Below are 13,707 nucleotides of genomic sequence, written 5' to 3'. Positions count from 1 at the left end.
TTCCTTGTAGTACAATTTAACATAAACGGAAAATGTTTATTCCACCATCAGATGACTCATACGCGAATGAAAAATGAAAATTTTGAAAATATTGTTTATAAGTTGTACCTATTCGTTAGTATAGACTCTATACCATGATAAAATATACTATATGTAGACATTTGATAGATTTGAGGCGCTACTAGAAAATTCTAGCATAGGCAGTGGCGGCTCGTAGATAGTGGAGATGGGGCGATCGCCCCTTTCTATAATTATCATTAATTACTAATTTATAAGTTTAATATCAAATTTCAAATTTTTATTTATACTTTGTCCGGTGAGAGAACCCACCACAGACCGACTAAAATCAGTTTTTCTGCGCATTCCCCAATGAAATCCAGCCATACCATTTTTGATAGCATGAACGCATGGTGACGCGGGGGGTTGCGCGTTCTCTCGATGGACAGATTAATGACTATAATGTATATTGTAGTATAATATTGAAAAAAATAAAAATTGTGTTCCCTATATTAACACTAATAAATATTATGAAAACATTATCATATAATGGGAGTTTAAAAATAAATTACTGTAGTTTGTACTAGCTTCTGAGAATCGATAACCAAGCACGGCATTAGAATTTTTTCCAGTGGGCCAGAGTGGGGCAAATATTTTTTTTACATGGGCTAAGGTTTTTCCAGCAATCAATGAGGTTATTTAAATAAAATATAAATATTTTTGTATCATATAGCATAATATAATATATTATTATATTAATATATATTAATGTTTTAAGAATAATGTCAAATATTTTTTTATGTACCCTATGTAAGAAAATTTTTAATCACAGACCTTCAACAACTATATGAACAATGATGTACAAAAATGACAATTTCTTTATTACTATTTAATATTACATACCTTTGTAAATGAATGATTATTTTTTACTTACATTTCATAAATATAAATTAAAGTTATTGTGTTTAGTAATGAAGAGATGAATTTTGTTTGACTCAATTTTACAAGTTGTAAACTTGTAACTACTATAATATTCAAGTAGTTATTTAGTATATACCTATACTAATGTATATAACAAATATGACGATTCACGCCCACGTTGTATAAATATAATAATAGAATATAAAAAATAATGACAATTTAAACAAAACGGCGATTCGCGCAAGTAAGATAATAATAATTTATTAATTGACAATAGGAATATATATATATTAATATAAGTATAATTAAATAATGCCGCGGCGATTCGCGCACACAGTTAATACAATAACGGTGATTAGCGCTCATAATATATATATATCGCAAAAAAATAGTAAAAAACGGCAGATCGGCGGTTTATAAAGAATAAAACAAACTTATTTTGAACGAACTTTTTCTAGACGACGGGTGAAGAACAACAAAACGGGCGGTTGTGTTAAATTTCGCACACCAGTGAAACGGCGGCGGCCGATAGCGTCGTCGTAATTTTAAGATTATATAATTCACAAATGACAATATTAAAATATAAAAATAATAATTAATGTGTATACGTGTGACTGTGTGAGTGTGCAACGACCGGTGACTGAGTGGTAGTGGTGGAGTACTACGGCTTAACAATATAATTTTACTATACTCCGGCTCACGAGAGATCAGTACCGCCGGAGGATAAATCATAAAAATACAATCCAGGCACAAACACATAGGTACATCATTTAAACATTTACAAACAACGAGACCATAAATTGATCGCCCTAAATCAGGGGTCACCAACTGGCGAACCGCGAACACTTTTTTTACGGACCCTTATCCGTGGAGTAAATTTTAAAATTGTTATATTATAAATAAATAAAAATTATATAAGTGTCTCAAATAGAATTTATATTACGACAAAAAAATTAAATTAATCTGTATTGAACAAATGCATAAATAAATTAATATAAATTATAAATAGTAAATACTAATTAAAAGAAAAAATGTATTTATTAACGTGTGTAAATTATTAAAACTGTTAGGGACCGCAGCCAGTATGGTAATTTCATTAAAATTAGTTGATGACCCCTACGGTCTTTCCCTAAATAATTAAGGTCACGTTAAAAAAAAGAATCATTGAAGATTCTTCGGAACAATAGTTACCACAAAAAACTTTGTACGTTTTGTCACTGATGAAATTCATTACCCCCCAGATTTTGAACAAAAAATAACACAGAACCGACTCTACAAATAAAAAAGCAAAACCAGTGTCGTCCAACTCGACAAACACTCCAGTTTTCATGAAAAGGTTGATGACACTGACCTAAGTATTTACGAAGATGAGTTGACATAATTTTAAGAAAAATATGAGGACATAATAAAAGGTAATTTTAAAGACAATTACAAAAGGCCCAGTTTTATCTGTAAAAGGTCTGTAACATGGATATTTAAAAATATTTATGAATATGTGATAATGTGATACATTCATTATACAACTGACCGCTTGCACCCTTAGATAGTTCGATTTAGGGTCTATGCTCTATGGTCATAACAAACATCGGTATAAATGCAGTTTAGTTCCCACTCGATTTTTTTCTTCCCAAAATGTGTGTTTTAGAGCACTGAATACAAAAGTCTTCCTCAAAAATTCTCGCAAATCATTATTTTGGAAATTCTTTCTTTCCAAAGTTTACCCTGTAGTTTAGCCTGCATGCACGAAACGCTGTATACTTTGCTTTCCTACGTTTTCGTATTAATATTAATGGTTATTAATACATATTTAGTTTTTACCCTGTGACTTATATGAGGTGGTTTTGCATAACAAGTTGAGGGATATTTTCGATTAGCGGAGCAGAGCGACGGCGCCGAGGAGCGTAGCGACGAGTGTTGATACACGCGTAGTCACTGCTTAGGGATATTGCAGTGGCGTAGCCAGGATTTTTTTTCGGGGAGTGCTGATCAACTTTTGTAAAGTACAATTTAAGATTTTTGTAGCGATTATTTTCATAGACCATTAAAAATTAAAATAATTTTTAAATTTTCTTGATATTTGGGGGGTGGCTACAGCCCCCTCAGGCCCTGGCTATGTCACTGGGATATTATGATATCGAGTTGTGATATTGTGTTAATTTGTTTTATTATTATGAAGGATTTATTCACGAAAATAAAACATTATTTATCAGTTTTATTGCTTTTTGAAAGTCGTAAAATATAATAATCTAAGTATAATCTAAATTTTTCATCAAAACTACTTTAGATAATAATATTATAACAAGATAAAATAACATAATTTATAAGAGCCAAGAGGCGACAAATGACAATCCAATACGAAAACGTAGGAAAGCAAAGTATACAGCGTTTCACTCATGCATGCGTAAATGCGTAAAATCGTAAACTTTGAAAAGATATAACTTCCAAAATAATGATTTGCGAGAATTTTTGAATTAGACTTTTGTATTCAGTGCTTTAAAACGTATATTTTGGGAAGAAAAAAGTCGAAAAAATCATATGGGAACTAAATTGCATTTGTTCCCAAACATCTATTAATACTATCTGCACTCGCCATGATCGGACGGCGATTAGACAACCGGTAGATCACGTGACATACCTGCACCAGACCAGACACGTTTTGGTCGTACATTTTTCCAGACTTATTTGGAATAGTCGTAGTCATTTCACCTTTTAGTATAAAGTCTAAGAATAAACAAGAAACACTTACTAATACTAATTGGAAACCGATTATTTGGTAAAGTTGCTTATCTATCAGAGTGGCTCCGCCGTGACGAAAGTTTTCAATTGGTCGCGCGCAGCGCATTCTCAATGCCAGATCATATAGCGCCCTCGCGGATGTCGATATTTACGTTTTATATAATAAGAGAAAAAGAAGAAAAATAATATCTGTATTAACTGTATTAACTGAATAGTATGTTCAATTCTTTTTTCACTAGTTAATAGTTGTTAGTTACTATAATATTACTATCATGATATAACTATATCTAAGGTACCTAGTTATAATACAAAATTTGCCGCAAAAAATACTCGTATTTCATTGGTTTTGGTTCCATCTACAGATATAATATAAAACGTAAATATATTTACGTATTTATATCTGTGGTTCCATCTTATGCTGACCAGTGACCATGTGCATTTGATAGTGCTGGCGATAGTTAATAACAATCGTTATAATAATATCATGGTTACTATATTTATATAGTGACGTTAAACGGTTTTTGACTCTTATTCTTATGTTATTGGCTTATTGCTACGTGCTGGAGACCTGTAAAAATATAGTAATCTATGGATCTTAAACCAATTTATGTTAACAATGTAGTAACTAATTTAAATAATTCATGAATTCATGATTAACATTTAATTTAATTTTTGTTTTTTTACGTTAATTTGTTCAATGATTATAGTGTTAATTGAACAATAATAAAATAACGTTCAAATACCTATGATTCAACGATGGAGCGGAAAAACGATATGTTAGGTTTCGATGATATTGTGTTTATGCTACTTGAAACATTGAAGTCTAATGGCACATTCGATGAAATCCGTAGACATTGTGTTACTGATATTGATGCCAAGGTATAATATTTTAACAGTTAAAATGTTTTATAATGTTCGCTTTTAAATTTAGAATTTATTACCTTACTATATTAACTACTATAACTAATTAATATTGTAAAAATTGTTTTGCTAATTATTTTTAAATTATAAAATAGTACTATAATTATTAATTAAGATAAAATATACTTATATTATTGATATTAGAATCACAAAAACCAATTTAATACATTGTATTCTAATAAAGTTAAATATTTTATTGGATTTTGTTTGTGAAATATGTGAAATGGTTTATTAAATATATAATTGTCCTACTTTGTATACCTACTTATATGGTTTAATAACTAATTTTTATATTATAAAATTATTGTATGGCATTGATAATTATCTGTTCTTTGTTCATACAGCCAACTTACCAAAACTGGAAACAGCGAATAGAATCAAATGTCAACAAATTTTTGAGCAAACTAAAATATACTCCCGAATTAAATAAAACCACTGTTCGAGAACAACTTCGAAAACATTTACTTGATGGGTATGTATTTATAATTTTAAATTGATATTTTTCACTTGTTTTATAATTGATTAATAGTCTTGAAATGTTGAAAATGAAAAAAAAACATTCTTTGTTTTCTTTTTAAATTGTGATAATTAAAGTTACAATAAATAAAATCATTAAAATAGTCTAATCAGTTCTTCATTTGTTAAATATTTGCTTTGCATAATAAGCAGTAGCGTGTAACTGTGTGAGGAATTTTGAAATCACATAAAGTTAACAAGCATATACCCCACCGCCTACTTTTTTTTCAAAAAAAATTGCCTTGCTGTGTTCAACAACTATACTTACAAAATAATTATTTAAAAACATTTCAAATTAGCATATTGTCTAAGTGATTAATTATTTAAATAAATCAGCATATCACTATTGTTCACAAAAATTAATTATTAGAGTTTTTTAGTAAGCTTCCATGTAACAACCATAACCTTAAAGAGCACAACTATATTTGGTAATCAGTCTAAATGCCAGATTAATTTTGTATATTTATATGGTATTATATTTACTTGATCTTCATTAATTTAAATTTCTATCAAAGAAACAATATGTCTATTATAAATAAATATGTACTTTTAGACATGAGATTCAAGATATTGAAGAAGGAGCTGATAGAATACTTATTCAAATACTTGCGCCTCGTACACTAAGTATTTTTGAACCTAAAATATCAGTTGCTGTTGATGAATACTTGGGAATTAAAAATGATGCTCCTCCAATTGAACTTAACAGTATGTCTATCATTATATTTTATAATTTATGGCTTAGTATGTAGACATGTCATTCAAAGAACATTAGCCTGCACATATTGTCTTTCAGGCATGATCATAAATTTAGCCATGACAAAATATATACAATATACATACAAATAATACAGTATGATTAAATTATACACATCTTCTCTACACTCAATCATTAATTAATGTCTTAGTACTTTTAATAATTTTAATTGTATCCCTATAGAATAAAAATAATTTTAATAAGTATTAAATAACTACGACATACCTAGACCAAGTTATGGTACCTATTTAGTATTTACTGTTTGGACAATACTTTATACATGCTCATATACGAAAATAGTATTATGATTGTTACGTTGTAATGACAACTTGATGATGACGTGTTATAAATTATAATATTTCTTTTTTTTAACTTATTTTGTAACAACTTGAAAATTACTGAATGTGTTAAAGACCTGGTTATAATTTATTATGTTAAAAATTTCAAGAGGATGGCATACCCATACTATGTATTGTATTTATCAGAGACACCAAACCTTATCAACTTAAATAGAGAAAAATAAAATTATCTATTCAATATACCCACCCTATACCACTTACCTTAATAATAAAAGTTTTATATCTTGATTAGCCATAGCTACTTTTTAAAGTATTGTACTCTAACAATAAATAAATTTGTATACACACCATAAAGGGTTAAATACATATAACAAATATTATATTTTATTTTATGAAATTGTCATACATTACAATATATGTGACCAGAGCCATCTTGCAGCAATATATATTTGATATGTATTTCTTATCAAGAAGTTGTTAAAACAACATAATATGTATTTCATGTAATATTATATATTTATATGAATCTGTTAAACAATTGAATAAAAATACAATTGGTACCTTATATTATTACGTAAGTAACTATTACAAGCTTAAAATGCCAAATTATTAAAATCTTTAATTCATATACACTCATTATAATAATTAAAGTAAATTTATTACAATATAATATAAAGAAAAAAACCCAATACCCATGTTTAACAAATATCTTTTTTCCCCGATTAGACTGTAGCAATTTTATTTACAAGTTCCTCCCACTTAAATAATTTCTATGTTAGGAAATTATGTTTCTAATGATGATGTTATTAACACGTTGATTGCCACATGGCCGCCGGCGGTCATCAAACCATCGGCGGTCATCATCGGTGGTAATTCTCAAATTTTATGCATTTGTGACCGCCGGCGCCCATAGTTCATCATTACTACCACGCCATATGACCGCCGGCGACCATAAATGCATTTGGTTTTATATTATTAACTTTTCTATGGCGCTACAATAATGCACTAAAATAAGGACCGTGGCGTAGCAGGAATTATTACAATTTTTTTTTGATTTAATACGTTTTTTTTTCTATTTTTCTGTTTTTTTTTAAATATTTGGGTATACAAATTAAGAATACATTGAAAAATATTCTTGGCGTAAAACAAATACCAATTGAATGACCGCCGGCGGCCATGTGGCAGTCAACGTGTTAAAGTTTTATGCAATACAATAAATGATTTCTTATTTTCAGCTGAAATATTTGCCATTATACTTTTAAATTGTATTAATTCTTCTCTCAATTCACTTTCTAAATCTATATTATAAAATTCAACTAGGTTGCTACTTTTTTTTTCGAATGTTATCTAATCACTCGTTTTCAATATTTAATAAAAATCCAAATTTATCATTTAATGCAATGTAATTTTGTGGGTACATTATTCAGTGCTATAGCTTTTAATTGAATATTTTAAAATATAATATTACTCGATTTAACATTGAAAAAAAACATGTGCTCAATATTTAATATTTGTATTACAAAAGTTATATGCGCCGCCCTGGAGCAAAAGTTCTTTTTGCACCTATGTTAATCTGGCTCTGTACGTGATACTAATCTAAGCAAAGGCTCATGTCACAGACATATGGCCGTAAACAAGTTAATAATTTTTTTATTATTATTTATAATAAAACTTGTTTGTAAATAAAAGAAGATTGTAACTTTAATATATCATTATTATCAGGGTCTACAATCATAATATGTTCTTATAAAGCAATAAAAAAATATTAAAAATGCAAGATCACAATATTTTTTTTGTAAGCGTTTGAAGTTCATTTTATACAAAATATAAATTTGTTCTAACAATTATATTTATATTTACGATTTCTATAATGTATATAATTTTGATTGGAGTTTGCTGAATTGGGTTAAATTATCTTGTCCATACCAAGTGTAAAAAATATAGTTTATAGTAATTACTAACTTAACGATTTACAGCCTACCCACCCAAATTTTACCTCTAATAAAAAGAAATGAATCCATTGATCCACTTGACATATTATGTATTTGGCGCCAAATGTACAACATAGTGAATTTTCTTTCATCGGGCTAATTTTATGTTATTTGCTTTATTATAATGAATTGATCTATTTTTTGTATAAAACTTAAAAGTAAGAATATAGTCGGTGTTTGTTTACTGGGTTTTTACGATATTTTAATTTTTAAATTATTATATTTGTGTAGATATTTATATATCTTAATTATAAATTAAAATTTTAAGAAAGCTAACATACGAACATAAATAATATTCTTAATTTTAATTGTTATAATACATCAGTCATCAATTCATTTTAATATTAAAGCTAATAACATAAAATAAGTCCTATTAAACATAAATTTTCTATAAGACGGAGACAATATATGTGGGTAAAATGTAATATCCTCTTAAAAGTTATTATTAATCATAATTCATAATAAACATAATAATATATTGTTTTTATTTTTTATTATTTTAATTTTTTAACATTAAAATTTAAGAAATATAATTTAAGTATAGTAAAACTCTAATTATCCAGACGATTAACATATGACATATAAAAGTTATATAATTGTATGAATATATTGTATGTATGTATTTATTATTAATATGTATGTAAAATAATTTTAAATTAGTTAAAATAAACAAATAATTTAATTATATTATTTAACTGAAAAAGAATATATAATAATATAATAAACAATAAATAGAAAAACATATTTTAAAAGAAAAAAAATAAATAACTGACTTGGCACATTATTTATTTTATACAATACTTAACCTTTTCTCGCCCGGTTGATAGGCGTTTGGATAATTGGAGTTCTACTGTATTTTAGTTTGGATAATTACATACCCAAAAATTATAAATTAAATATTGTTTTCAATCATTATTTATTACAATAATAAATTATTATGTTAAAATTTAAATTGTATTATAAATTAAAGAAATAGTACAACTATATTAATCACATTTATTGTTTTTAGGTTTTAAAGAATCTAGTATGGATTCAATAAATGTATCTAACATTGAAAATAGTACTGTTTTCCATCCCAAAATAGGCAAGTTCATTTTTACTTATGTACTAGTAGTTATAATAAAATTCATAACTTTATTTAGATTTTATCCCAGGTGCTGATAATATACCTTGTGATAAAACACAAAAAGATGATAGAAAAGACTTAAGATCATACAAAAAAGAAAAATCTTCTAGTCTTTGTAAAGAGCCCAAATTATTGAATAGTAATCGAACTGATGATGAAAATGATACTGGAAGATCTTTAAAACAAAAAAGTAGTCAACTTATAGATAAAACTTCTGCATCTTACAAGTCTAAGTCCTCTACTAATCATAAAAGTAATAAAAAAGATAATAGTTGTAAAGAAGTTGTAAATAAATCTAAAAAGGTAGCTAATAAATCTAAAGGTGTTAGTAAATTTAAAGATATTGTTGACAAATTTAAAGATATTAGTAAACCTAAAGATATTTTTGATAAATTTAAAGATATTAGTAAGGCTAAAGATGTTATTGACAAATCTAAAGATATTAGTAAGCCTAAAGATATTGTTGAGAAATCTAAGGATATTATTAATAAGGCTAAAGATGTTATTGACAAATCTAAAGATATTAGTAAGCCTAAAGATATTGTTAATAAAGCTAAAGACATGGTTGATAAGTCTAAGGATAAATCATTTTTGTCAACAAATTCTAATTCTAATAGTTCTAGTCATAAAAGTAACCAAACAGATACAAAAAGAACTAAACGTTCTCTTGAAGATAAAAAAAAATTGTCTAGTCTTTGTAAAGAGCCTAAATTATTGAACAATAATCAAAGTGATGATGAAAGTAATGCAGGAGGATCTTCAAAACAAAAAAGTACTTTACACAAAAATAAAAGTTCTTTATCTGACAAAACTAAGTCATCATCCAGTAATCATAATAATAGTAGAAAAGATAATACTAGTACTGACGTTGTTGATAAGTCTAAAGATAAATCTTTGTCAAAGAATTCTATTAAAACTGTTGATAAATTTAAAAACAAGTCTTTATCAAAAAATACTGGTAGCTCTACCATTACTGATAAATCTAAAGACAAATCTTCATCAAAGATTTCTAGTAGTATTGACATTAATAATTCTAAAAATAAATCTTTGACAAAGTATTCTACTTGCTCAATTCATAAAAGCAACCATAATGATTCTAAAAGGCTTAAAGTTTCTCAACCGGCAAAAAAAAAATTACCCATCAATAATAAAAATGTTGAAAAAAATAAATCAGAAAAACCTGAATGGAATGATTTTCAAAGTTCTGATATAACAAATGACGAACAAGATGCAGCAAATGTTTTATTATCAATGAGTTCAATTTCTTATGAAAGTTCTCATGGTAAAATTATAACAGAAAATTCTTCTCCCATTTCTAAAACCTTAAAAATGCCTAAAATAGAAAATGTTGATCAAAAGAAAATTCTACCATCTAGTAATAATGATAATATTAAAGACAATTCTCGATTAAAATCAAAGAATTTAAAAACATCACAATTACAAAATACTGTAAAAAGTGTATCAAGCCCTGTTGGCCATTTGTTTGAGAAAGTTTGTTCTGTTGATATTGAAAGTAATGAAGTTAGTGTACCTGTTATTGATAATGTATCAATAAATATAATGTGTGAAAAATTAGAACAAAAATCTAACAATGATACGGACATAAAAATTAATGATTCAGCAAATACCTTATCCAAACAAATATTACATGAGAAAATAGAAAATAATAGTGTAAAAGTATTGGATGATGACAAATCACATTACTCTTTCAAAGGATTTTCTGAAGCAGAAACTATTCCGTGTAAAAACTATAAACTATTAAAAAATGTGATCAATACCTTACAAGTAAAGATTAATAATCATGATGTGATTATTGATGGATTCAAAGGTTTTAACAGTGTAGAAACTCATCCATGTAAACATCGAGATATTGTTTATGCTGAGCTTATCAAGTTGAAAGATAGTAAATCTAGTTCAGACTTTATTGGATTCTCTGAAGAAGACGCTCAACTGAGTATTGGACATAAATATGTTATACAACAGCTCGAACTTGCCAAAAAACAAAACAATGTAGATAATCATCAAGAAAATGTTAAGTTTGGTAGGAATGGAATCCAGAATGGAAACACGTTTAATGAAGTTATGGCAGAATATTTATATAAAAGTAACAATGATAATGTTACAACATCAAAAGAGATCTACAGTAAACCAATAAATGATACTAAAAAAGATTGTCCTACTGTAAATAATAATCACAATCATGACAATTGGGTTCTTCAACAAGAAATGAAGTATAAACTTTTACCTGTAAAGGTAAAACTTGAAAGATTAATGGATTATAGATGTAATAGTGAGTATATCTACTATTAAATAGAATTGTCGTAATCTAGATTTACTATTATCAATTGTAATGTATTTTTTTCAGATGCTAAACGTGTGTCTGACTCTTCACAGGTGCCCATATGATTAACAGTAAAAAAATAATATTTAACAAGAATCATGTCTTCGATTTTTTTTCATCAAAAATAATTGTAAATAAGGTACGAAATATCTTTAAAAAATACAGTTATTTGTTTAAATCAATTGTAATTAATCTGACATTTTTATAATATTTAAAATTATTTATTTTATTGTTTATAAAACATAAATAACTTAAATTAATTGAAGAGAATTAAAAATTACCTTTTAAATCATCTAGGTAAATATAATCAGGAATATCAGACTATTAATTTTCTGAATGTGGGTTATTTAACTTTGAAATCATCCATAGAGGATTTAAATATCACTTTTACTGGATTGTCTCATTTCTCCCCACTATTGAAAATTGTTTATAATTCCTAGATCTATAATCTATTTTTATATGGCTCTATCTCAAAACTATTAATTCAAAGAAGTAATAAATATCTTGGTTCATTTGGTTTTGTGCTTAAGTATCATATCCTACAAACTGGTAATACTGTGAGTTTGTGAAATCAATGCTTATATGAAAATTGGCTAATCAGTTTAAAAAATTCTGCAAAATGAAAAAATAATTCATTTAAATTCTCTGCAGTAGTTTTGCCATTCAACAGTCTTTAAATAGCTCTCTATATTGAACAGGAGCAAACACACATGACACGTATGGCTAAAGCAATAAACTAGAACTGCTAGAAGTGCATGGTCTATAAATAATGGATTAAATTTTTAATTATTATTTCAATGTGTAAATTATTTTCTCTTTTTTTTTTTTTACTTAGGGTCAAAAAGAAGTATTCTTGTTTAATATGTATGGTCAACAAACAGAACTCTGAACTTATTTCAAATATGGTTGTGTGATTATTCCTTACCTTTTCATTACAATTAACAAAAATAATAAACTTATTATTGAATATTTTACAGCTTGAAATAGTAAATTTAATAATTAAATAAAAACAAGATGAATAATATGTGAAATATTTTTACATCTATGCCTTCTCACTCTTTGTTTACTTATTTAATTTTGACTTGTTGTATAATTTAATACATTACAAACATTGTATATCATTAAATAATAAAATATTTAATTTTTGTTAACTCATTTAAAAAATTGTTTTTTAATTTTATTATATTGTAAAAGTGTTTAATTTTATTTATTATTATATTTAATGTCATACTATCTAATTACATCTAAATAAAATGATTATTCATTAAATTTAAATTAAACATGTATACCGTTTTCTTTAATCTTTTTTTTATGTTAATTACACTAGATGAAGTATATGAACAACTTTAATTTTTTTAAATTAGTTAACAATTTCTTCATTATAAATTACATTAATTATAAGTCAACAATCAACTATTAAATGCAAATACTCAGTAAATATCAAGTACTTTAAAATAAACATATACACTGCCTTTTAATAATACCTATTGTTTTAAAATACAATTGGATTCTCTAAAATAATTTTATTGTTTTGATCATTTTGATTATATAATTTTTTATAATAAATTAAGCACATTTTTAATCATTTTTTTATACTTGTATGTATCATTTAATAATATGTAAATACTTGTAACTTGTCAATTTATTTATTAATTTTGAAATAAAATATATAGTTGGTGTTTGTAAATATTATATAATATGTGTTTACTATCATTTTTATATTTAAATTATTTACTTTTTTCAAATTATTATTTATTTAACAATATTGTTATGGAATTAATTTTCTTTTCTCATTAAATTATAAAATAACAATATCATTAATAGTTGACTATTTATTATTCATTGACCATTGTGATTTCTTAAAGATTTTTGATAATACAAGAACAGATCTCATTCAAAAAACACTAAGAAAATTTTCTGTAAGGTTAAGCTTGAATATAAAATACAATTATCAATTTTATATTTATTTTGATGATTCATGTATGTATCTGCTTATAAATACCTAGTTATAATAATGTTATATTATATTTTTATATTTATTATTATTACTATCATATTATTATATTATACTCAGATTTTTTAACATTTAATATGACAGTTAAAAC

At 26.0% G+C, this 13,707-nt stretch overlaps 1 protein-coding gene across 3 annotated transcripts; it reads left to right on the top strand.

The window, feature by feature from the left end:
• Positions 1-4,117: 4,117 nt before the first annotated feature.
• Positions 4,118-13,037, top strand: LOC132917890 (biorientation of chromosomes in cell division protein 1-like 1). 3 transcript variants are annotated; one of them, XM_060978872.1, is made up of 8 exons: positions 4,118-4,272; positions 4,362-4,533; positions 4,920-5,047; positions 5,645-5,796; positions 9,145-9,219; positions 9,290-11,551; positions 11,627-11,741; positions 12,438-13,033. In XM_060978872.1, the coding sequence occupies exons 2-7, from the start codon at positions 4,411-4,413 to the stop codon at positions 11,665-11,667; spliced, it is 2,781 nt and encodes a 926-aa protein (XP_060834855.1). In that variant the 5' UTR covers positions 4,118-4,272; positions 4,362-4,410; the 3' UTR covers positions 11,668-11,741; positions 12,438-13,033. The 3 variants fall into 3 exon arrangements, with proteins under 3 accessions (XP_060834855.1, XP_060834854.1, XP_060834856.1); XM_060978871.1 differs by having other exon boundaries at positions 4,118-4,533; positions 12,438-13,032; XM_060978873.1 differs by lacking the exons at positions 4,118-4,272; positions 4,362-4,533; positions 4,920-5,047; positions 5,645-5,796 and adding an exon at positions 6,455-6,718 and having other exon boundaries at positions 12,438-13,037.
• The last annotated feature ends 670 nt before the right edge of the window (positions 13,038-13,707 follow it).

The sequence above is a fragment of the Rhopalosiphum padi genome, chromosome 1 (genome assembly GCF_020882245.1).
Source record: "Rhopalosiphum padi isolate XX-2018 chromosome 1, ASM2088224v1, whole genome shotgun sequence".
Classification (NCBI taxonomy): Eukaryota; Metazoa; Arthropoda; class Insecta; order Hemiptera; family Aphididae; genus Rhopalosiphum; species Rhopalosiphum padi.
This window is presented reverse-complemented; position numbering and strand designations above follow the sequence as displayed.

Bases quoted from the DNA above. Each gene is read 5' to 3' on its own strand.
- LOC132917890 (XM_060978872.1), top strand. From the start codon at position 4,411: ATGGAGCGGAAAAACGATATGTTAGGTTTCGATGATATTGTGTTTATG. The intron at 5,797-9,144 runs GTATGTCTATCA...TATTGTTTTTAG, and splicing joins TCCTCCAATTGAACTTAACA to GTTTTAAAGAATCTAGTATG. The intron at 11,552-11,626 runs GTGAGTATATCT...TATTTTTTTCAG, and splicing joins AATGGATTATAGATGTAATA to ATGCTAAACGTGTGTCTGAC.